This window comes from Anabrus simplex, chromosome 6 (genome assembly GCF_040414725.1).
Source record: "Anabrus simplex isolate iqAnaSimp1 chromosome 6, ASM4041472v1, whole genome shotgun sequence".
NCBI classification, from domain to species: domain Eukaryota; kingdom Metazoa; phylum Arthropoda; class Insecta; order Orthoptera; family Tettigoniidae; genus Anabrus; species Anabrus simplex.
Window position 1 is genome coordinate 123,411,060 of NC_090270.1, and position 27,408 is coordinate 123,438,467.

The 27,408-nt window shown below is 36.5% G+C and overlaps 1 protein-coding gene across 2 annotated transcripts in view; it reads left to right on the forward strand.

Annotated features, from left to right (window-relative positions):
• The window catches only part of Ttc26 (tetratricopeptide repeat domain 26), a 100,797-nt gene that overhangs the window by 69,950 nt on the left and 3,439 nt on the right, over positions 1-27,408 (forward strand). For both annotated transcript variants that reach the window (XM_067149091.2, XM_067149092.2), the window contains 3 exons: positions 413-610; positions 6,003-6,111; positions 14,870-15,110. In XM_067149091.2, coding sequence (XP_067005192.2) covers positions 413-610; positions 6,003-6,111; positions 14,870-15,110 — 548 coding nt within the window. The remainder of the gene's footprint in view (positions 1-412; positions 611-6,002; positions 6,112-14,869; positions 15,111-27,408) is intronic.

Below are 27,408 nucleotides of genomic sequence, written 5' to 3' on the forward strand. Positions count from 1 at the left end.
ATGATTACAGAGACTGGCAAGTAACATGAGAGTTTAATTCATTGTAGATATCTGTAATAATGTATGGAGGCATGAAAAATAGCCGAGCAATATTAGTCCAATTGGATTTATACATTATTCTGTTACCACTTTAGTGCCTTCACTTTTTATATTTTTATAGTGTTGTGATATTGATTTTTCTGGAAGTTCATTTAGTTTTTAGTGAAGTTAATGTAACATGGTTTTATGCTGTCAGCAATGTTTAACTGTTTAGTGAAGCATACTGTATGTAGAATTGTAAAACTGTGAGAAACATCATTTATGGATACACTGTGTTATCTTGCAAGTGCTAGAACAGTTTTAGATCACCAGTACAGAATAAATTAACAGGTTAATTAATTATTGTTGTTTCTTATTTTTTTTGTCAAACCAGAGAGACCATGTTAAAGTAGCTCAGCAATACTTCCAGCTAGTTGGGAGCAGTGCTAGTGAATGTGACACTATCCCTGGTCGTCAGTGTATGGCTTCCTGCTTTTTCCTCTTACGACAGTTTGATGACGTTCTTCTGTACCTCAACTCTATAAAGAGTTACTTCTTCAATGATGACAACTTCAATTTCAATTATGCACAGGTAATAGGTTAAAAATACTATTAATGCTTCCTAAATGTTCCTTTTTCTCAAATTGTAATTCAGAATTGTATATCCCATTGGATATTGGTGAAAAGTATGAACTGTAAAATTGAATGAGTATAAACTTACTATGTATAACTTTACAATTCATATAAGAACTATTTTATCTTCACTTATCCATTATGAGGTATTCCTACCTAGGACAAGGTTATTTAGGAGCGTGCAGCTGTGAGCTTGCATCCAGGAGATAGTGGGTTCGAATCCCACTGCCGGCAGCCCTGAAAATGTTTTTCCGTGGTTTCCCATTTTCACACCAGGCAAATGCTGGGGCTGTACCTTAATTATGGCCACTGCCGATTCCTTCCTATTCCTAGGCCATTCGTGTCCCATCGTCGCCATAAGACCTATCTGTGTCGGTGCGACGTAAAGCAACTGGCAAAAAAAAAAAAAAAGGGTCAAAGTTACTTGTCATAAGATACTTCCTTCTGCTTCACCCAATACATCTAGGGGTATGATGAGTTGATGACTATGTTACCAATTGTAGTTTGAGTCCACTCAGTATATGTGAGATTTTCTGGCTGTTAAGTATCATATTTGAAAAGCAGGCTGGGAGGAGCTTCAAAATCAGATACATGGAGCATGTAAATGCCATAAAATACAATAGATATTCGGCAGTCGGACAGCATATTCAAGATTCAAAGCATAGCTTCAGCAGCATAAAGCAGGATTTAGAGGTTCTCATGAATGTTAACAAAGGCCCCGTTCTCGACATCATAGGAAGTTGCTTCATTCACTTGGATCAGTTCTTTAACTCCAATTCGAACCTGAACAAAATCTCAGAAAAAACCAACATCCTCTTTGATTTTTGAATTAAAGTCTTTAGGTGCGTTGATCTTCCAAATAGACGTTCAATATTCTGCGTGATACACAATACCCTATCATGTTACAAACCCCCTACCACACTGTTCACAAGACCCGCCTTAAACTCTGCCCCTCCTCTCGCCCCTTCTTCCCCCCTCCCCCTCCCCTCCTTTCCAGCTTAATATCTGCCTCACTACACTCCACATGTCAGCATGTTAGTCCGCACCTCCTTTTCACAGGTCAAACTTCTCAGCACGCTGTCCAAAATAAGCCACATACACCGTATTCACACACACCATTAGTTGTCCTGGCCCATTAAACTTTAATACTTATTCTTTGGTTTCTCTTTAGGCTTCTTTAGATTTTCCCGATTAGACTGAGAAATTTTAGATCACCTGTGTTACGCCCAAAGAGAAGAACGGAAGGACAAACAACTACCGTATTTAAACATTACCATCTTATACTAAACAATTTTATAGATGTCTCTGTGTAAATTTCAACAAGCGGAACAAGCCTTTCTAAGTCGTGTTTTATACAAACGCATAATTCCACAAGCTCCATTACATTAGCAATGTGTTATTGACTAAATTTCTGTTCTTACTTGGACAGCATTTGAATAACAAGTGGTTTTAATGAATTGACAGACAATCACTAAAAGATTTTAAATGCAACTGTAAATGATGTGTGATAATTTGAGCATTTGTATGTAAACAGATCAACAAGATCAGGTTATTATGTATTTGCTATGAGTATATCACTTTAATTTTAACACACAGGAACAAGAAACTTTTAAAGACTTTCTCAGTTCAGATTGTAAAAAAAAAAAAAAAAAAAAAAAAAAGATTAGAAAAGGTTGATGGTACAGCTAAAGCATGGTAAAAATTTTAATCAATGTTACTTATTTGGTGAAAAATAGCGTAAGATGTTGTGTATCCCTACATGTCACTATGGCAATTTTAATTAATATGTATTTGCTCGATTTGTGTGATTTAGGCTGATGAGGACATTTGTATATGTCAAAACCGCTACCACTATTGAATAAATGTTGTAGATAACATCTTATACAACTCGTAATTTGTATTGAAAAGGTTGAACTATACTAAAACTTATCTCTGTGGCATTTTCAAACCGGGCAAATGCTCGTGCTGTACCTCAATTAAGGCCACGGCCGCTACTTCCCAGTACAGCAAAATACCAGTATAACAAAACTTTGGGGACCTCGGAATTTAATTTGTTATAGTGAATTTTGTTATACTGATGTTACACTGAAATAAATCAATTCTTAAAAACTAGCCCCTTGCTGAACCTGTTGAAGAATCTACATTATTTCAACATGAATTTACACATTAAAAAACCTTATTAAATGAGCAGAAAATTAGGAAACATATATATATATACACACACACACATGAATTAATGATATAAAGTACACATACTTGCAAGAAGTTTTCAGCATCTTGAATTTTACCCTGTACCGGTACATCATCTCCTCGATTTTATATTATGAAAAGCCTGCAATTTTCTTCTGAACACTCCCAAACACAAACGAATAATCAAGGCAGTCAGCAACCACTGCACGTGAATTCAACACAGATTCTGGCACATCAGTTCGTGACAGAAGAAAATCCTGGAGACTACATGCCATGTTTGCTGCCTGCACAAGAGTCAAACTCTGTTGAACACTTTGACGTACATCTTCCTCTTCCTACTCATCATCACGCAGATTCCTATCACCTATAATATCTATTGTTTTAGAAATTGGGTTGTTGGATACATGTCTTTTGTGTTACTTATATTTTACTTTGTGTTACTTTCCTCTAATTCAAAATCCTTGGTTCTGTTGCAAAATTCAATTATTTTGTTGAGTACAGTTGTCATTCTAAACTTTAAATGTTCCTTTATAAAAATCTGGATAAACTTTGCCATCATATAGGTTGGACTATTTCTAAAATTTACTATTGAACTTACAGATGTGTTTATTTTATGAATTATGAATAGTGTAGTTTTAGTCTTCTTTTATGACATTTATGACAGTAATACCTCGTTAAAACGTTCGTACAGGGGACAATAAAAAAAAAAGAACATGTTAAACAAGAAAACATACTACTGAATATACGAATAAAAACTATCCAACAAGGGATATAGAAACACTAAGTATGACTTTTTCCGACATGAGAGATTTTACGCTGTGTATGTGCGGGTACAGTGTAAACTATATCTACCATATCTAAGGATGAGAAGAAAGTATTCTTAAAAGGTGTGAAAAACATGAGAAAACAAATATGGAAACCTTTTCTCCTGGGGCTCATAAAATAACAAATGCTCTGGAATGAATATTGAATTTTCACGACCACATTGTAATCGAAAGCGACTTTCAGCCTATTAGGTCGTGTTACGTACATTTAGTACGTGATGAAGAGATGTTCCATTTTTGTTCTGTACTTAACATCTCTTCATCACGTACTAAATGTATGTAACACGACCTAATAGGTTGAAAGTCGCTTTCGATTACAATGTGGTCGTGAAAATTCAATATTCATTGACTTGGCCCTCAACGGGCAACTTCAACGCACTCTACAGTGTGATGGTAGTAGTACCAGACCTGTAGCTTAGATCCTTTCCAACAGAACAAAGATGGCCTAGGCCACCATAGCTCAACTGGTAGAGCAACCGACGCGAAATCGGGAGGTTGTGGGTTCGGATCCCACTGGTGTCTGGTTGGCCATTTTTGTTCTGTACTTAACATCTCTTCATCACGTACTAAATGTACGTAACACGACCTAATAGGTTGAAAGTCGCTTTCGAAATGCTCTGGAACTTGTGAAAAACACCAAACAAGAAATATGAAAACATTTGCATGGGGTCCAATAAAAATATCAGTGTATTATTGCAGATCACACTCTTCCTGAAACAAATGTTAGTAGAAGCCTTTTATTTCGGAGCAGGGGGCTATTAAACGTTATTCTCTGGTCACTCTCTTTCACAATGAATTGGAGGTTACACTCGACCATGTGCGACTGACAGGAATGGCTTACCAAGTTATAAATATTGAATAGGTGATATTATAAATTAATTAGCATCCTACATACAGGAATGACTTAGGCCGCTATTTTGTATTGAACAAATCTTCGACCAATTTAAGTGATCGAGTCAAAACTCGAAGGTGCAAGTTCAACACTCGCGACCTCTGCATGCTTCAAGATGCAGACGCCCAGTCCACTTTCTGACAGATTTAAAATTTTGTCTTCATTAGTAAGGAATTTCACGACTTTGAATGGCTGATGTCATACTTCTTTGCTATTTCTCCTTTCTTTCCTCCTTTCTTCACTTCCTGAAGTATGTTGCATTTTTCTTTCAAAGAGAACTGCTTTTGCTTCTTTTGGCGAAAGAGTTAACTGGCACACTGATACACACGTTGCTTCACGAACAAAAGATAAACAATGAACGCGTCATGAGACGTGAATAAACGAAAAGCAATACTGAGTGTAGAGATGTGAAACTGTAACATGTATTGGTTAATAGTAAATGTGGTGTTCCTACCCAGCCAGTAGCGTTACTTCTTAAGTATTGATTACTTAGAAATCGATATCCAGCTCGACCAATCACGTACATGTATGGAAAATGGCTACCTGAACTGCATCCTGTAAACGCGAATACTGTAATCCAATTTGCGCACCCCAATATTTGAAGATATTTTTATTAATAGAAAAGTGGCTTTAATTGCATTTTATGTATAAGAAATTAATCCTATATAATGACGTTCAGTACCGGTACACCAAAACTGAATAAGATAATCTTCGCATGCTCTTGGGTAGGCAACCCGCTCGAGAGATTTGTAATGTGTTTGCTTACCTTCCCCTGATTTCTAATTGGGTAATTTCGCCTTTGTGTTGTCCAGAGCGTGCCGCCTGGTATTAGCTGTATAGAGACATGTTGTGTGAAATACGCGGCCATTAAAACAGGATGAATTTCAATTATATTTTGAAGGAAAAAGATGTTGGATATAAGCAAAAAGGGCTACATTTTAATTCATTATACTGAAAGTTTGAAATTTGTTACAATGAATTATTTTAACACACATTAAGTAGGGAAAAAGGAAGGGGCCTAAAAGTAATTTCGCTATTCTGAACATCTCGTAAAATTGGCGTTCATTATAATGACATTTTACTGTATTAGATCTTTCTCATCCTTGCATTGCCAAAAACTTCTGGTGTTTTAGTGTGATGTTAAACCACTAGTTAAAAGTTGCTCTTTACTCACTTCCTTTTGTCAGTTCAGATTTTTTATATTGGGATACTATTTACTGTGAAATACGAGTGAGACAAGGTGACCACAGTTCAAATAGCAAATTAATGTGGAATTTTTTAACGGAGAAGCCATGTCCTTGTGAATGTTTTGTAGCAAAGTCTGTTATTAAGCCAGAGACGAGAACATCTGTGTATTGGGCCAAATGACGCTGTGTTCGCTGGTTAAAATTACTTGTAATGTACATCAGTCTGGAATTAATTTTTTTATTGTTTGCTTTGTTAAGGCGAAGGCTGCTTCTGGTAATTATAAAGAAGCTGAAGAGGCATTCCATTTGATTCAAAATGAGAAGATAAAGAGTGACTATGTTTACATCAGCCATCTTGCTAGATGTTGTAAGTAAATTGAAATTGCATTCTTTAATTGCAGTTATAATTGCATGATATCTTCAATATTGTTTTGCTGCAATAGTATGTGTTAATTAAACTTTATAATCCTTTATTTTATGGTGAATATTATTAAGATCCTTCCTTTTTATACAAAATGGTTTTTGTTTTGTTTTTTAACAAGAGTATACATATCCATATTTTGTTTAAGTATACATAAGGAACAAACTAGTGACAAATTAAGTCAGAGAAAGAGAGAAATAAGAAAGGAACACAGATGTAGGTTGAACACAATGGTGGGTCAGTGTGGGAAGAGGGAGCAGCAGAAATAAGCTCATCGGGGGGCTGATATGAGATGGATGTAGAAGACTGGGAGTGATGAAGATGGCAGTGTATGAAGATGTGGAGATTGTTTGTGTTTCCATGTTTGTCCTCATTTGCTATTTCTGTTGCTCCCTTTTCCCACACTGACCTGCCATTGTGTTCGTCCTATTATATGTGTTCCTTTTTCATTTGTCTCTCTCTCTCTCTCTCTCTCTGGCTTGATATCCCTCCTTTGATATAGGACTTGTCCATGACTGTCAAGTATCCTTTATGAAACTCACTGTTGGCAGTCACTTTGAAGTTTCAGTACACTGGCAGAAAATATTATCCAAACACCATGAAATAAGGAATGTAGAATACGGAAATTTTGGCAATAATATATTTGTTGAGGCAACATATTTTATTGATTAAATGTACAAGACTACAGTTTAATAACCGCGCAAGAAAAACCATCGCAAATGTGCCATGCTGGTCCATTAATAACCGGTGTAATCACCTGGCTGTTGAATGCAGGCATGCAAACGTGCATGCATTGTGTCATACAGATGCCGTATTTCAGCTTGTGGAATGGAGTTCGATGCCTGTTGCACTTTGTCGGTCAATACAGGCACAGTTAATGGTGGTTGTGGAAGTCACTGGAGTTGTCGTCCAATGATGTCCCATACGTTCTCGGTTGGGGACAGATCGGGGGATCGAGCAGGCCAAGGCAACATGTTGACACTCGGTAAAGCATGTTGGGATACAACAGCAGCATGGGGTCGTGCATTATCCTGTTGGAAAACACCCCAGGGAATGCTGTTTATGAATGGCAGCACAACAGGTCGAATCACCAGACAGACATACACATCTGCAGTCAGGGTACGTAGGATAACCACAAGAGTGCTCCCAAGACCAAACTCCCAGTGTAGGTCCAGTATGTTGACGTCACAGACAGGTGGAATGCAGGCGTTCACCTGGCCTCCTCATAACCAACACTCAGCCATCACTGGCACCAAGGCAGAACCGGCTTTCATCGGAAAACACAACGGATCTTTACTACATCCTCCAGTAAGCTCTCTTTTGACTCCACTGAAGTCGCAGACGGCGGTGGTTTAGGGTAAGTAGAATACACGCCGCAGGGCATCTGGCTTGGAGCTGTCCTTCATGTAACCAATTTTGAACAGTTCATTGCGTCAATGTGTTGCCAACTGCCACTCTAATTGCTGCTGCAGACGCAGTCCACTGCGCCACAGCCATACAATCAATCAATCAATCAGTCAATCAATCAATCAATCACTACTGATCTGCATTTAGGGCAGTCGCCCAGGTGGCAGATTTCCTATCTGTTGTTTTCCTAGCCTTTTCTTAAATAATTGCGAAGAAATTGGAAATTTATTGTACATCTCCCTTGGTAAGTTATTCCAATCCCTAACTCCCCTTCTTATAAACGAATGTTTGCCCCAATTCGTCCTCTTGAATTCCAATTTTATCATCATATTGTGATCTTTCCTACTTTTAAAGACACCACTCAAACTTATTCGTCTACCGATGTCCTCCCACGCCATTTCTCCACTGACAGCTCAAAACATACCACTTAGTCAAGCAGCTTGTCTCCTTTCTCCCAAGTCTTGCCAGCCCAAACTTTACAAAATTTTTGTAACGCTACTCTTTTGTCGGAAATCACCCAAAACAAATCGAGCTGCTTTTCTTTGGATTTTTTCCAGTTCCTGAATCAAGTAATCCTGGCGAGGGTCCCATACACTGGAATCATACTCTAGTTGGGGTCTCACCAGAGACAAATATGGTCTCTCCTTTACATCCCTCATAACCATGTGCGCAGAGATCTGTACCCTTTGTTTACAATCATATTTATGTGATTACCCCAATGAAGATCTTTCCTTATATTAATACCTAGGTATTTACAATGATCCCCAAAGGGAACTTTCACCCCATCAACGCAGTAATTAAAACTGAGAGGACTTTTCCTATTTGTGAAACTCATAATCTCACTTTTATCCCCGTTTATCATCATATCATTGCCTACTATCCATCTCACAACATTATCGAGGTCATTTTGCAGTTGCTCACAAACTTGTAACCTATTTATTACTCTGTACAGAATAACATCATCTGCAAAAAGCCTTGTCTCTGATTGCACTTCTTTACACATATCATTGATATATATAAGAAAACATAAAGGTCCAATAATACTGCCTTGAGGAATTCCCCTCTTAATTATTACAGGGACAGATAAAGCTTCACCTAATCTAATTCTCTCAGTTCTGTTTTCTAGAAACAGAGCCACCCATTTGCACCGTTCCCGTGTCCAGGTGAGGATACATGAGATCCAGACTAGCTCTTGATAAATGATTCTATTTGATTAATGTTGCTGGGTTGTGGGTTCCGCTTGAGAAAGTACGCCGATGGCCTATGGTAAATCTCAACCTACGCAGAAGGACGTCTCCAACACGCTATCAGTCGGATACCATACTTGTGTGTCGCCAAAATTAATCGCAAATATTAGGTCAATACGATATTTCAACTAATTTGCATGTGTGACCAACGAAAATCGCAATTACAAATGAGTTACTATAGTCTTACACCTAGTTCTTATACTAAGTAGGCATTAAAAGAATTATAGAGTTTCACTACTCAACCTTTATTGACTATTCAGTCCAAATATTAAGGAAATGTTACCTAACATATCGTTGAAAATGCCTCATACAACGTAGATAGCTTCGCAATGTATAAATATCTCAATCACTTACAGTTAAGTTGAAATAAAGAAAATAAGTTTGGAAAAACTCGTAATAAGTAGCTGAAAACTAGGCCCTAATTATCGATTCATTAACCCTGGCCTGTTGAAAATCTAAGTCATATATAAATAATGTTCGAAGAATCAATTGAAAAATGAAAACATATTGATCAAATTCTTCTTTTCCTGCCGCTTTTCCCACACCTGTGGGGTCACAGATGCGAACTGCGTCGCACATGTGGATCTGGCCCTGTTTTTACGGCCGGATGCCCTTCCTGACGCCAACCCTCTATGGAGGGATGTAAGCACTATTGCGTGTTTCTGTGGTGGTTGGTAGTGTAGTGTGTTGTCTGAATATGATGAGGAGAGTGTTGGGACGGACATATATACCCAGTCCCCGAGCCAGAAGAATTAATCAGAAGCGATTAAAATCCCCGACCCGGCCGGGAATCGAACCCGGGACCCTCTGAACCGAAGGCCAGTACGCTGACCATTCAGCCAACGAGTCGGACAAAACATATTAATCAAATAAAACATACTAAATAGAGTTGTAAGAATTAGATGCATCCAATTGGTTTAAAATCAAAAGAAAATTATACTCATTACTATATACATCATTTCAGATTATAGTTTTTAAAACAGAATGTAGAACGCAGTGAAAATAGCCAAATAAATAATTCATTAAGATCTGGAATCTCTTCTCTCTGAGCTGAATTGCTCCTCAAATCACTTAAAGTTCTGTCATTTAACCTTTAACTCAAATATGACTGGTGAAACGAATGTCACTTTGTGCTAAACCTAATATCTGTGTCCATACACAGTAGAAAATCATATGGGAAAGCAATGTCTGTTTTCTGAGGACTTCAGTTAACTAATATGCTTGAAAGTTCACTTTGTTTTTCATGTTTCATAAGATCTGATCTCCATATAAGCAAATTCAGGTCCGCTCTAAGTCGTGATTGATTTCAAATTAATACTATCATATGGCTTATGTGGTTAATTCACGTAATTATTATCTTAATCCATGGTTAAAATTCAATTTAAGTGCGTGTCTGGCTGAATGTAGCATTACCAAGTGTATTTAATTAAATTTCTAACAAATTATACCACAAGTGGGAAAACTGGCATGTTAGAAGACTCTACCTTCGTCTAAAAATCCATACAGGAATGACTAAGCCAACAGTGATGTGTCAACATACTCACATAAAATCAGGAATTAGGTTACCATGCGTGAGAGTACTTGAAAATGGTCATAAATACCTCAGTGAAGGCCTAAATATTATCGTTATTAGCCTCTTGGCTCATCTGATGATCCTACATACTCAAACAACACTGTATTGATGGCATTGAGATCGTATCCTAACCTACTTTGTGTATCTGGGAACAAAAACAGCAATTGAAAGCAGTACATTTCAATATATATCTTAGAATGCATAATTTGCACGTACTATCATCTCACAGAAGACTACTATGACCAACCTCTCAAATAAAAATAAATATCACCATCACAACTTAACATCCGCTTATATTATTACTTCATTCACCATTTACTATTCCAAATATCACGTAATATCCATATCAATGCATTTCAAGCACCCATCTCATTAAATACGATGCATATGTGCCATAACCTTCACACATAAAAACATAATTCTTGCCGTCATAGTGTCAAAGAAAAGTGTATCATAATACTAAGCTGTACTACTATATTTCGTCGTAAACATTCCCTAAATACGATCTCTTAGCTTGCTATTCCGATAAAGCCATCACACATGTATATTGACATCCATATTACACTTTAACACTTCACTGATAACGATTAAAAACATCTATTACTTTCTCTCACACCACATTGATAAATTTGCGAACGGCTTTCACTGGTATATTACGCCTACATTTGGGATTGACAGTAACATCAGATGAATACCTATATCCATGTAATTACACCTCAATATTATATACGCACGCACAATGTCACAAAACATATCAACACATAGCCAAAAATAAAGGTTTCTACTTACGAAAAACGACTCATAGGGGACTTAACTTTGCTTATTGGGCCCTGTTTGCCATCTCGCTGTTGGTCCTCGGGAATGGTAGGCCTCCCTCCATGGTTCTGCTTTAGGTAATCGGGTCCATCTCGTCTTCTCAGCTGACTTTCAATCCTCCTGGGTCATCAGCCTCGTAAAGCGCCACCATAGTCAGAGTAGTCTCTGCCTTGGTGTTTTACAACATCATAGTGGTCTCTGGTACGTTAGGAACAGATTAATACAATGTATTAGTTAATGTTGTCATCTTGCAATTTATCTTCGTTTCGTAATGCCTATGATATCAGAATAAAATGTGCTCTGGGACGATTAGTTTCGATATAGTAGTTCTAACTGTGCTACTATTTGTAAAAACTCTCTCGCTTGCCGAGCGAATGCAATTTCTCCGTGCTTATTAGAAATGCACTTGACAGCTGGTTGGACTCTGCTGTCTACGATGTGCAGTATCAGAAAAATATAAAACTTCTAAGTCCAGCTGTGACGTATTTGTTGTACCAGACTTGCTAACTCCTTTTTGCTGGTCTTTAAATTTCACGCCGTTATTCAATCTATGAAGTTGACGTTGAGCGGGCTGCCGCGGATTTTTATTCTCCGTCAATATTTGATCTTAAAATCTGATAAGCTGGCTTCTTTCTTTGTTCGACTCCGTCTTACTTGCCGTAGTGCTGAATTGTGTAGAATGTTCTAATGGAAGTCTCTTTTTTCTTAATAATTGGTTTAAATAATCCGCTTCTATCATTCTTTTCTCACAGCCTTCTAAGTATGGTTCTTTCGGTGACTACCGGTTGAAAGGATTATCATTTCGGTTCGTACCGATGTTAGTTGCTTTCACATTGACCTTTTAATGGCTTGAACGCCATTTTTGTTCCTACTGATGCAAATATAGAACGGTGAAATGGCGCACATTCAGTCACTCTTTTATCAAGTCCAATTGCACTCATTTTTGCCAGTAGTCTCCCATGATCTACCCTATCAAATGCCTTAGACAGATCAATCGCGATACAGTCTAATTGACCTCCCGAGTCCAGGATATCTGCTATATTTTGCTGGAATCCTACAAGTTGGGCTTCAGTGGAATAACCTTTCCTAAACCCAAACTGCCTTCTATCAAACCCGTTATTAATTTCGCAAACATGTCTTATATAATCAGAAAGAATGCTTTCCCAAAGCTTACATGTAATGCATGTTAAACTGACTGGCCTGTAATTTTCTGCTTTATGTCTATCACCCTTTCCTTTATATACAGGGGCTACTACAGCAACTCTCCATTCATAATAATCAAACAATAATCAAACAAGTACTTCAGATATGGTACTATATCCCAACCCATTGTCTTTAGTATATCCCCCGAAAACTTATTTCCAGCTGCTTTTCTAGTTTTCAACTTTTGTATCTTACTATAAATGTCATTGCTATCATAGATAAATTTTAATACATCTTTAGTATTAGTCACCTCCTCTATCTGGACATTATCCTTATAACCAACAATCTTTACGTACTGCTGACTGAATACTTCTGCCTTTTGAAGATCCTTGCATACACACTCTCCTTGTTCATTAATGATTCCTGGAATGTCCTTCTTGGAACCTGTTTCTGCCTTAAAGTACATGTACATACTCTTCCATTTTTCACTAAAATTTGTATGGCCACCAATTATGCTTGCCATCATGTTATCCTTAGCTGACTTCTTTGCTAGATTCAATTTCTTAGTAAGTTCCTTCAATTTCTCGTTTACTTCCACAGCCATTTCTAACTCTATTTCATTCCAACCTGCACCTCCTTCTTAGTCTCTTTACTTCTCTGTTATAATATAGTGGATCTTTACCATTCCTTACCACCTTTAAAGGTGTAAAGCTATTTTCACATTCCTCAACAGTTGCTTTAAACCCATCCCCGAGTCTGTTTACATTTTTATTTACCGTTTTCCACCAATCATAGTTACTTATTAAAAACTTCCTCATGCCTGTTTTATCAGCCATATGGTACTGCCTAATAGTCCTAATTTTAATATCTTCCTTTCTTTTACATTTATTTTTAATTACCACAAAAAACGGCTTCGTGATCACTAATACCATCTATTACTTCGGTTTCTCTGAATACGGCAGTCCTCCCACTTGTTGGTGCCACTGGGACATCCGGAGCCCGGTCTTCTTACAAGCGTACCTTCTCTTGACCACTGCTGCCAACACACATGAACAGTGGAGACATTCCTGCCAAGTTGTTCTGTAATAGCGCGGAAGGAAAATCCACCTTCACGTACCCCTATTGTACGGCCTCGTTCAACTGCAATGAGCTGTTGATACTGGCCTTTTCATCGTCGTAAAGACATTCTTGACCCACTCACAGTCACTCCATCCATCCAATCTCACAGGTAACTAACGCTCTTGCACAGTACAGCCCGTATTCAAAGCAAACCTGATGTGCAACCTTATGGGGCCACTGCTAGCACCACGCTAATGCGATTTGCGGGAAATTTGAATCAACGTCATGTTTCAAATGTATAAACACGCCTACCAACGTTCGTTAATCTAACATGACCCCTTCTTGGTGTTTGGATATTTTTTTCTGTCAGTGTAATTAATTAATTCACTTCACAAGACATTTCGGAAATTGTGCTCCATTGTCAGGTGGTGAAGTGGTAACAGACATTGTTATTCTCCTTGATATAGAATTCTTTTTCCATAAAATATTATAGAATTACATTAAACTGCATGTATGTTATAAATGCACTACATCTATGTTGGGTCAAATAAGTGTGTGTCATTTACAAATATACAGTTGTTGCTAAAGTTTAAGATAGTTTTTAAATATTCATTTTCTATTTCATCATTGAGCATGTGTTGTGGATCTCTTAAATGACGTCTCAAAATTTCTAGTGTTCCTAAAATGTTTTATTCCTTTCGGATGCGTGTGCAAAATTGCAAGGGAATTCTTTATATGTGGTACTTATGTTCTGTGTCATATAGAAAATGTAGCAACTGCTAATTTATCATGCTGATGTAGCTGAAGTGCCACCATGTGTTCTTGAAATCTGATGTAAAAGTCCTCTGCCAGTTGTCCAGTGTAAAAACAGCCACAATTTTTACAGGTGATTTTATGTACACCAATTTGTTTAAATTTATCTGGAGTATTGACTGAGTGTGACAGAATCTGACCCAGGTTGTTTATGGTTGAGAAGCCAATGAGTACTATTCTGCTTCTGGAAGGCTCTAGCTATTTGGTAAGATACTTTTCTATTGAAGATATGCTACGATACTTGTTTGTGGTGTTCACTTTCTAGTATTGGTTTTTCTGCTTTTTTCATGATGTTCCTAAGCATTTTATCTGTCATATGTGGTTCATATACATTTTTTATGGCTAGTTGTTTTACGAACTGAATTTTTTTTAGACCTACATTCATGATGTGAGAGTAGCTTTAATGTTCTCTAAATGTCGCCTGTTTTCAGAATTTGTCTTCAGGCACTATGCATAAGTTCATGCCCTATATTTCCAAATGCATATCTTACATTTTCCGTGTTGTCTCCTGTTCGCGACAAAAAAATAGTTGCCATGACTTATGACTTGACCTATGTACAGTATAATTACTGTTTCTTCTGTGACCATTGAGACAACATCTGGAATATTTGCTTTTAATATTGTATTTTCTCTTTCTTTTTACCAGACATAATGAACAAGAAGGGTCAACTAGCATGGGAGTTATATCTAAAAATGGAGACCTCATCAGAGTCTTTCAACCTGCTACAGTTAATTGCTAATGACTGTTATAAGATGGGGCAGTTCTGGTATGCTGCCAAAGCTTTTGACATGCTGGAACGATTGGATCCCAACCCTGAATACTGGGAAGGCAAACGTGGTGCTTGTGTTGGAGTGTTTCAACAGATTGTGGCAGGACACCAATCCAAGTAAGAGTAATTAATTTACTAGTTCAGTTGCAGGTAACAGGATCAGTTTTATTTTTAGAGCTGTATAGGCCTATTTGAGTCTAGTCATTTAACCCTTACCCCTCGAATTAAAGTTCTCTGTGTTGTCTCTACTACTCGTATTTTAAATGACTTGCTTTTAAATGATGTAGTTAGGCTATACACGTTTACAGCAAACTATACTGGAGCAAATAAAAGCAATATGTAGAATTTAAGACAAATTATTTTGCATTATTATTATTATTATTATTATTATTATTATTATTATTATTATTATTATTATTATTATTATTATTATTATTATTATTATTATTATTATTATTATTATTATTATTATTATTATTATTATTATTATTATTATTATTATTATTATTATTATTATTGTTATTGTTATTGTTATTGTTATTGTTATTGTTATTGTTATTGTTATTGTTATTGTTATTGTTATTGTTATTGTTATTGTTATTGTTATTATTATTATTATTATTATTATTATTATTATCATCATCATCATCATCATCATCGCATACCGATCAGTTTCGGAAATAATTTCAGTGTACAAATTATCGCTAAAAATCAATTGAAAAACTCTATTCAGTCTGTGGTTTCATACCTTGTGGTAGTTTGTAGGCTAAAACCACTGTAAACGGCGATTTCTTGAAATCTGGATCTGTTGATTTATAATTGTGCCAGCCGTCAGCATTAGGTACATGTTGGGTTAGGGTACACAAACCGACTATCTTCAGTTCACTTTTAGGCATCATGAAATGCTCTTAGATATATTCATTAGGAGGAGAGGTGCGAAAATACTGTGGTTTTGTATGTTGCCTGACATATACAACATATATATGACTAGAAGAGCACATGGCGACCATGTTTGTTTACTATCGCTCGAGCTTTTGTGTGCATGAGTGGACAGCTGATAGCTACACTGCCATCTAAATAATAGATTTTTGACTGACTGTCAAATAGTATCTGGATTCTACAAAGTTCCACGCAGAACCAAAAGATGGCAGTACAGTATATCATCGTGTATTTTGTCGGCAAAGAGACGGCGGACGAGCGGTGGGCGATAAAATGTCATGTCGGGTCTTCCCCGACATGCGACCGGAACGGGAATATTGTAATGTCGGGCCTCGCCCGTCAGATGAGTGGTAAGGGTTAATAATTGCAGACTTCCATTCTTCTCATCAGGGTTGGCCCTTATTCAATTTTCTCTCAGGCATGCCAGGATGTTGATGGCCTGTCATCTGTTTACTGAGTGGTAAAGGGTACCGATCTCTGCACATGATTATGAGGGTGTTTAGGGGTTGTAGTAAGGATGTAAAGGAGAGTGCATATAAGTCTCTGGTAAGACCCCAACTAGAGTATGGTTCCAGTGTATGGGACCCTCACCAGGATTACCTGATTCAAGAACTGGAAAAAATCCAAAGAAAAGCAGCTCGATTTGTTCTGGGTGATTTCCGACAAAAGAGTAGCGTTACAAAAATGTTGCAATGTTTGGGTTGGGAAGAATTGAGAGAAAGAAGAAGAGCTGCTCGACTAAGTGGTATGTTACAAGTAACTATTCTCATTTTGGTTCCGTATTGAAGTTGACGTATGTCTCAAGTATTATTACAATATTATAAGTCCACCTGTTCAATAAAATACAATATGATCCACTATTTCATATGGTCAAATATTTTTTTTTATACATAGTACATAAAAGTCAAAGGTACATGTTTCACCCTCCTTACGGGCATCATCAGCCTATATCAATCTTAAAAATAATACATATACTTATAAATTATAGGTTAAAATGTTGAAAAATGATTTCGTAAAACATTACACAATAACATCTAAAACAACGATAATGCACCAAAGTATGTTAAAAGAGAGTGAATTAACAGTTTTGAAGATTAAAACGTGATTAAACATGAAATTTTGAGAGTTTAAAACTAAAATGGATCCATATTTTTATAATATCATTAAGACTGCGATGGCCTCGAGTATAAACACAATCATCAAAGGAGGATGTTTCTTCAATTCCCAAGTTGAATTGGGTAAAATCACTGTCAGTTATTTAAAACGGAAGAATGTAATAAACAAGTTAAAATGTATATGTTTGGGATATCTCAAAGTCGAGAAGAAAATGGAACTTCTGTAGAGGCGTTGCTATGATAAAACGTATGTCAAAGCTAGCGGAGTTCGGAAATTATGTGGTAGTCGAATGGATCTAAAAGATAGTTAAGTTGATGTGATAATTCCGTTGAAACACTGTTGGAAGAAATGTTCAGGATTTTCTGAAACAAAATGTAGAAGAAAGTTGGTGAATAATACCGTACTGTACAAGAGACTTCCCGTACGTCAAAGATGGCTAATGCGGTACTTACTCGTACGGAGCGTATTAAGTACATCAGGTTGTTACAGCAACGCTAGCTTGACTGGGTTTTCGACTTCTAGTATTATAACGGTGTGGCTGAGGCAGTGAAGGACATGGAGGGGGGGTAATGGTGGGTGGATCCTTGCGCGCATGTGTTGTTATTGGCGGGCTGTTAGGAGCAAGATGGGCGGGCCTATCATTTGACGAGGTGGTGGAAGCTTTAGAACAAGAAGTTCTAAAAGTTGGCATGATTGTATTATGTTTTGAATTCACCATGCCTAATAACTTTGGAGTTAGCTCATATAAAGGATTTTTGCTTCCGTGATATCGTTAAGATTATGGTCTTTGTTATAGGCTTGGTCTAAAAAGATGTAAAGATTTTCTAATTCATTCATAAGTTTTCCTTTGCCTATGCATTTTAGAATAGTGAGATCTTTATCAATTGATGTAAACTGATGTCCTGTTTCACTCATGTGTGAGCTCATCGCTGAATATTTGTTGTGCTTTAAGGCATTATAATGCTCCATATATCTCGTATGAAAGCTGCGCCCAGTCTGTCCAACATAACTAAATCCACACTGAGCACAAGTGAGTCTGTAAATACCAGATCTCGAAAAACGGCTGTTTTTATAATTGACTTTATTATGATTAAAAAATATACTTTGATTTGTATTTACTGTTCTGAAAGCAATATTAGTGTCGTATTTCTTCAGTGTGTTGGCGATCTGGTGGATGACTGGGTTATTGTATGTAAACGTAGCGAAACTAGTTTTTTTAGGTTTATCCGGAATGAGATTTGTGGATAGTTTATATTTAACTTTATTGATTAACTGGTTAATCATTTCAACCTTGAACCCATTAAGCTTGGCCAAGTTCCTTATATAGTTTAATTCTATTTTTAAGTTGTTAGGGGATAGTGGGATTTTTAAGGCTCTGTGTATTAAATTATAGAATGACGCTTGTTTTTGAGATTTAGGATGTAAAGAGGAATTATTTATGGTTATAGGAGACTGTGTGGGTTTTCTGTAGATTTGAAAATCGAAAGTATTATTGGTGCGCGTGATCGTTATATCCAAAAAATTTAAGGACTGTTTAACTTCGTCTTCTTTAGTGAATTTTACATTAGGATCAATTTTATTTAAAATCTCTAAAACTTCGTCGCTGTTAGTAACATTTTTGTCAATAACTACAAAAGTGTCGTCCACAAATCTCAGCCATAAACATATACCTTTTATATGTTCTTTAATTTTCGTGTATTCTATTGAGTCCATGTAAATATCAGCCAAGATGCCGGACAAAGGGTCGCCCATGGCTAAGCCAGTCTGTTGATAAATCTTACCATTAAAGGAGAAAAAGTTGTTATTCAATACAAAATTCAGGATCTTCATAAATTCATCAATTTCCAGCTTACTCAGGCTGCTATGTTGTGAAATATTGTCATAGATAATTTTGACTGTTTCTTTAGTAGGTATATTTGGGTACATGTTTATGACATCATAGGAACACATTATAGGGTTAGGTTGTAAGTCAAATTTACTTAAGCCGGGCTGAGTGGCTCAGACGGTTAAGGCGCTGGCCTTCTAACCCCAACTTGGCAGGTTCGATCCTGGCTCAGTCCGGTGGTATTTGAAGGTGCTCAAATATGACAGCCCCGTGTCGGTAGATTTACTGGCACGTTAAAGAACTCCTGCGGGACTAAATTCCGGCACCTCGGCGTCTCCGAAGACCTTAAAAAGTAGTTAGTGGGACGTAAAACAAATAACATTATTATTATTATTAAATTTACTTAAAATATCGCAAAATTTGATTGAATTCTTTAAAGGAAGTTTAATAATAAACTTATAATGTTGTTTGAGAAAACCTTGGATATATTTGGAAACTTTATAGGTAGGGCTATTACGGCAGTTAATAATCGGACGTACGGGAATGTTGTTTTTATGGATTTTAGGTAGGGCTCTGGCTATTGGAATGCTGGGGTTCATGTTGATCAGTCTCTGTTGTTCCTGTTCATTGAGAAGGAATGTGGAGTTCTTAATTAGAGATTTTAAATTACGTTGTATTCTTACGATAGGATCTTTGCTAACTATTGTATAAATCTTATCCTTAAAAAAATCTTCAGTTTTATTTATGTAATGGTCCTTTATATGAGCTAACTCCAAAGTTATTAGGCATGGTGAATTCAAAACATAATACAATCCCGCCAACTTTTAGAACTTCTTGTTCTAAAGCTTCCACCACCTCGTCAAATGATAGGCCCGCCCATCTTGCTCCTAACAGCCCGCCAATAACAACACATGCGCGCAAGGATCCACCCACCATTACCCCCCCTCCATGTCCTTCACTGCCTCAGCCACACCGTTATAATACTAGAAGTCGAAAACCCAGTCAAGCTAGCGTTGCTGTAACAACCTGATGTACTTAATACGCTCCGTACGAGTAAGTACCGCATTAGCCATCTTTGACGTACGGGAAGTCTCTTGTACAGTACGGTATTATTCACCAACTTTCTTCTACATTTTGTTTCAGAAAATCCTGAACATTTCTTCCAACAGTGTTTCAACGGAATTATCACATCACCTTGACTATCTTTTAGATCCATTCGACTACCACATAATTTCCGAACTCCGCTAGCTTTGACATACGTTTTATCATAGCAACGCCTCTACAGAAGTTCCATTTTCTTCTCGACTTTGAGATATCCCAAACATATACATTTTAACTTGTTTATTACATTCTTCCGTTTTAAATAACTGACAGTGATTTTACCCAGTTCAACTTGGGAATTGAAGAAACATCCTCCTTTGATGATTGTGTTTATACTCAAGGCCATCGCAGTCTTAATGATATTATAAAAATATGGATCCATTTTAGTTTTAAACTCTCAAAATTTCATGTTTAATCACATTTTAATCTTCAAAACTGTTAATTCACTCTCTTTTAACATACTTTGGTGCATTATCGTTGTTTTAGATGTTATTGTGTAATGTTTTACGAAATCATTTTTCAACATTTTAACCTATAATTTATAAGTATATGTATTATTTTTAAGATTGATATAGGCTGATGATGCCCGTAAGGAGGGTGAAACATGTACCTTTGACTTTTATGTATTATGTATTAAAAAAAATATTTGACCATATGAAATAGTGGATCATATTGTATTGTATTGAACAGGTGGACTTACAATATTGTAATAATACTTGAGACATAAGTGGTATGTTCCGAGCTGTCTGCGGAGAGATGGCGTGGAATGACATTAGTAGACGAATAGGTTTGAATGGCGTCTATAAAAGTAGGAAAGATCACAATATGAAGATAAAGTTGGAATTCAAGAGGACAAACTGGGGCAAATATTCATTTATAGGAAGGGGAGTTAGGGATTGGAATAATTTACCAAGGGAGATGTTCAATAAATTTCCAATTTCTTTGAAATCATTTCGGAAAAGGCTAGGAAAGCAACAGATAGGGAATCTGCCACTTGGGCGACTGCCCTAAATGCAGATCAGTATTGATTGGATTGATTGATCAAACATATACGAACTCTGTTCAAGGCATCCTCTTTACAAGTATGTCTTTTTCATTGGCACTTTTTTGCATTCAATAATTTTTAATGTTAAAGGCATTTTCTTTGATTTTGAAGAATTATTTGTTAATTTTTATGCAGAAATTTGTCTTTAGGCAGACATGCCAACTGTCCTGATTTAAGTGAGAGTCCTGATTTTTCATTCTTCCTCCTGATTGTAGAGACCGATCCCCCAGTTTTAGTAATTCTCATTATTTTGAAACCCCACTACTTTCCTCATTCTATTGATAACTAACTGAGATATGACCAGGGGTTAGTAGTTCCAATAACTTCTACTGGAAGGCAGCCCTGTATCATTCCAAAGTATTTTTTTCTAGTGTTTTTACCTGTCTGTGTGTATTGTAGCCAACTTTCATGCTTTGATGTTGTGTATGCTGTTTGGTCGCGCGTTTCTTTTTAGTGAGGGGACGTCAGATTGAAAATTCATTGTACGTAACTAAAGTTACAAAAAACCTTGTGTGGTTTATTTAATGTAGTGTATAAAAATAAATACTGTATTATTTATTTTTCCTAGCTGGTGGACAGTAATACTTGTGTTAACACATAAAGTAACAGAGTGCTTTTTGGTTACATTTTCACACCTGGCAAATGCTGGGGCTGTACCTTAATTAAGGCCACGGCCGCTTCTTTCCCACTCTTAACCCTTTCCTGTCCCACCATCGCCATAAAACGTATCTGTGTCGGTGCGACGTGAAGCAACTAGCAAAAAAAGAAAAAGGACCAAGTTTTTTGTACTGTGGGAGGTGTGACATACTGGAACATGTGCAAACTGAGAAACGTAAGGAAAGTATCCAGTGTCCGGAACAGAACCGGAAACTGAACTTTTCACATAAAAGCCTAGATGTAAATCCTGTTGTCGTGACCCTAAGGGATGTACAACAGGCTGAGGACTTGGGTTCGGAGTTCTGGGAGCGTATAGTCAGATTGGCAAAGTTTGAACACGAATTATATTCTAACACCGAGAATATTCACACATCAATATATATAATAATACATACAACATAGAATCTCTGACACCAATTACCCTTTAAATCTCTTTCAAATCTTGCTAAGAGTCCTTGAGTCTTTTTCCTATCATACACAAGAATACATATAATACATATATTCACTGGTTGAATACTTAACTACAGGATGTGGTTGATCCTTGTACAGCTGAAGTCTTCGTTCTTCTTTCTTCTCTTCTGTCTCTGTGTAGCGATCCCTGGAACCCGTTGTTTTATGCGGCGAGGTGTTACTTTCCCAACTGAGATTGAGTTGCTGGCTTATACGATTAATTTCCAACACCTACTTTGACACTGTTGTTTATAAGTTTCATTTCCGTATTGATAGATATTACTTTACAAAAACAATATAAATATAAGTCACCACCTTATCAATACAAAATTTATTCACATTCAGCTAGTAAATATGGTCAAGACCGGTTTCGGTCCCTAGGGGGTCATCTTCAGTTGACATGCATAAAAGATATATTTTACAAAAACATCACATATAATGATTAAAACTTAAAATAAGTCCAACTGATCATAAATGTTGGTATGTATGTCTTGGTACATTTGAGCTATTGTATGTGTCAATCCTAAGTTTCCCAGCATACAGTGTCAAGGTAAGTAGTTAACTAATATACATCATCCATAAAATTACATGCTATTTTTCATGTTATCACTATCTAATTTGGGTTTACAATGTGGAATGAGATATACATACATTTGTGTAAATTAATGGTAGTAAGTTCAGTAATATACATTAAAAAATTGGTTCTTAAAATACATTAATTGATTATTGATCAGTCATATGAAAATGTAGAATTATTAGTTTGGACACTTGTGATTAAAATATTAGTATGCAATACCTTGTTGGCATATATCTTAAATGCTAAAGTATCAGTTTATAAAGCCTATTATTCTTATTTTATGTCTTGGAATAGGGTTGAACTTTTAGAAAATTATTTGTTTTGTTGAGCATAGGCGTTGGATAAACTTGTTAAATTGGACAAATAACTAAAACAGTGATATATATATATATATACCTTGTTAAAAATACATTGTATTAACGTTATTAATATGTGGTGCTATATATACATTGTTTGGGGTAAAATGGGGTTAACGAAGTTTTCACAACAGTATTTGATTAATTATAATGTTCCGATATAATGGGTCCGTAAAAATATATAACTATATACATAATTGCGGTTAGATAAGTATTTGTATAATCTGCTTGCAATTCAGGTAATATTTGGTTGTAATGTCTAGCGATATTTTGGGCAGCTACTGTTGTTAGAGCTATTAAGAGTCTTGAATATTATTGATGGAGCATGTTCTTCTTTTCGTGTGCCATAATATGTTGAGTTGGTGGAAAAACAATTCAATTTATGAAAACATTACTACTATTATTACTGAAGCCTAATATCCCTCTGACTTGTTATTACTTTACTGCGTACTTGTGGCTCTACTCAAAGTCTACCAGCACTCCAACAGTTCTCCCTAGTGAATTCACTTCTCTGCGCGATACTGCCTCCCGTCGAAAAGTCCTCTTCGAGGTCTGCGAGTCAAAGGCCTTCTTCGAGTGTCGTGAGTCAAAAGCCCTGTTGTTCACTAGTTACTAAGTTATATAGTTTCTTTCTATTCTTTCTCAAATAATCCTACTGATTCACATACCGCCACCACAAGTCACTAGTTCATGTCACGACTACACTGTTCTCTGATTGGTTCTTTCGCATGGAACCACTCAGTCACGTTGTATTACACACATTGTTCCAGAACACTTTGGAAACTGTTTCTATGCCCTTTACACGTGACTCTGTATATTTCCAACTCAAAAGAAGTGCATATTTAACTTGCACAATGTTTCACATTATTAAGATACAAACCTCTTGGCTTACGAGGTTCTACGCAACATCGAATGTCCCAAATCCTTCTTTGAAATATTCTGTCACTTCTCTTACTGTTATTATTATTATTATTATTATTATTATTATTATTATTATTATTATTATTATTATTATTATTATTATTACAATCATTTATGAATTATGAGTTATGAACATACAAAAACTGTCCTATAATTTCCCTTCATATATACATTCGTTTCTATATGCCTGCTACTTTTTACATCACAGGCTTTGTACCCTGGAGGTCGCTTATTCGAATCCCATTCAAACCCGTTCGCTCTCCAGTTAATACACGGAAGGCGCGTCGTGAGCCGTCGTTCACGACACTGTGAATTGTGCTGACCCTGTGGATCTTTTTATTGCAAAATGTTTCCCAATTCGGAAATTGTAAAATGATATGAGTGTACCAAAATGAAAATGATGACGATGGTTTAGAAATGTGCAGGGAAGAAAGAAAGAAAGAAAGAAAGAAAGAAAGAAAGAAAGAAAGAATTGCTTCATACAGGGTTATTCTAAAAGAAGGAACAGATTTCAAACATCTATTTCTTCCAAACTACAAAAGATAGAACCACGATTCCAACGTTCCTGGAAAGAGAAAGAGTTCAATTTTCACTTTTGTAAGGTTTCAATATGAGCACCATGTGTTGCACACAAATATCAAAACGGTGGCTCATTTCTTGCCACACGTGAATCAGGTGGTCTCTAGTTACCGAATTCACAGCTTCAACAATTCGATGTCACCAACTTTCAAGAGTGTCTGGCATAGGGGGGATAAACACTCAGTGTTTTACTTAACCCCACAGATAAAAATCACAAGGAGTGAGGTCTGGAGACCTGGGAAGCCACAGGCGATGAAAGTTATCTTCTGCTCCTTCTCTTCCAATCCAACGTCCTAGAATGGTGTCATTTAGGTAACGTCGAACGTGGTGAGAGAAATGAGACAGGGCACCATCTTGCATGAAGATGAAGTCATCGGAATCATCTTCGATTTGAGGAAATAACCAGTTTTGAAGCATGTCTAGATAGGTTAGTCCTGTCACAGTTTTCTTCATGAAGAAGAAAGGTCCATACATTTTCTTTACAGATATGGCACAGAAGACGTTCACCTTCGGTGAATCTCTTTCATGTTCAATAACAGCCGTAGGATTTTCACTTGCCCAAATTCTAACGTTATGCCAATTATCTTTATCAGAAAGATGAAAAGTGCATTCATCTGAAAAAAAATTAATCGTTCAGAAAAATTGTCTTCTTCCATATCATCTAGTATGCTAATACAAAAGTCGTGCCTTTTGTTGTAGTCGTTTGGATACAATTTGTGCAATAACTGCAGTTTGTACACCTTCAGGTGCAGACAGTATTTCAGAACTCGCCATACTGTTGGGTGAGGAATGTTAAGTTCCTTGCTTCCTGGTGTTGTGGATTTCTTTGGGCTCTTTTCGTAAACTGCATGAATACGCTCTACATTTTAATTCATTGTGCGTGGATGGGGCCCTTTGCAGATGCAACCTTCTTCTATGAACTTACGATGCCACTGGCAAATCTGCTTATGCCATGGCGGTTGTTTATTAAACTGACGGCGAAAAGCACTTTGAACGTTGAACTCCAAAAATAACTGATTGAACATGCTAATTGCAGCACACAAAATGCCTGTTCCTTTTGTGTCACCATTTGCTTACACTCCAACTGACAAACACCAGTGCCAATGCGGCCGGGATTGGAACTTGCAACTGCAGCGCTTCTACATGGATTGTTCAAATTATAAACCTTTGTCGGTCCAGGAACGTTGGGATTGTGGTTGTACCTTTTGTAGTTTGGAAGAAATAAATGTTTGAAATCTGTTCCTTCTTTTTGATTGCCTCTGTATTTGCAGACAAATTTTCTTTTGCTACTGATGATGCAGTCAAAACAACTGCAAATTATATCCTTGTGTTGTAATGTTTTATTGGCCTGAACTCAGTGAAATTCAGGAGTTACCTACTCTGTGCTTCGTTTAGAAGGGGGTGTTATTGAAATTAACATTACCAGATTTTTGCTCTCTATTTTACAAGAATTCCCTATTCTATTAAAAACTGCATAGTTCTTCATGCTGATAGTGCTCCAGTAATGGTAGGATTAGTGGTAGCATGTTTGAAAACTGAAATTAGTGACATAGTCACTGTGGGCTATTCCTTGTTTCCTGGTTGATCTTGCTACAAAGAAGGGTGCAACATGTTTGCCTGTAAATGTGGAGGGATTTTTATATCAGTTTTATTTTTTATTTTTTTATTTTATTTTTGGCAGTATGATTTTTTTCTCTTAAAGAAACAAAAAAATTGTATATTATCTGGAATATTCCCATCACATTTCCTGTGAAATGTGGGCTTATGGCTTGAAATCAAGCTTGTTTTGTCCGCTTTTGTTACGTCTCTATACATACAGTGCATACTAGCACGATTGAAGTTTCTGTAAACTGACGTTTTAAAATTATCATTCTTGTCTTATTAACCATTTTGTGTCTTCAGTTTGGAGTTTCAAAAAAATTAAAGAGATAATCGTCTTACTCTTTCTTATCCTTCCACATTTTTCGCTACTGTAATACAATAAAGTAGGAGGACGGTTTTCTCACCCTTTTGCAAACAAACTGTTCTTATCAACGACAGTCTAACTGTATCCATATTGCACCAAGGGCCATTAATACCAATATAGCAGCAAACAACTAATAAATAGCTAACCGTCAAAGTTAATTTGGGGTTAATGTATGTTTAAATTTAACAGCATTCTTTGTTTTTTAATTAACTTGAAAAGCATAAACACTTGTTTTGTGCTGTCAAGGCAGTGAATTCATAGTTATTTAGTAGGAGCAAGGGGTGCAGGTGGTTCACAAGTTAGATAAGTGAAATGAATAAAATAACTGATTATTTTGTACCGATTCACAATAAAAGAAAGCATGGTGATTCTTTTGAAGTACCCTACCACTCATTAATTTTAATACACCATGACTGTTATCTGGTATTTCAGATATAAACACAAGACAACATTTATTTCTCCAAAACTTTAAACAGAATAATTATATTTCACTTTCATCAAAGTATCCTCCCTTGGATTTAATGATTGCCTCACAAACTCAAGGCATGTAGTCCATCAGTTTTTGTTTTTTTTCCTTCAGTATTTTGAGTAATAAACAGAGGCACATCGTTAATAAACATCCTACCTGGCTCGCTAGAAGGAATTCGTGATGATGATGATGATGGTGATGGTGATTATTCCACACATCCTTAACAACATTCCAGAGACATTCCTTGCTGGTTATATGAACTTCCCTGATATGTCTGTCCACTTCATCCCAGACCATTTCAATGGGATTACAATCTGGGCTTTGGAATGGTCCGACCATATCTTTCAGTACTTTCTGTTTTTCCTTTTATGCAATGGAATTCTTAAAGAACGCTGACCGATGTTTTGGGTCATT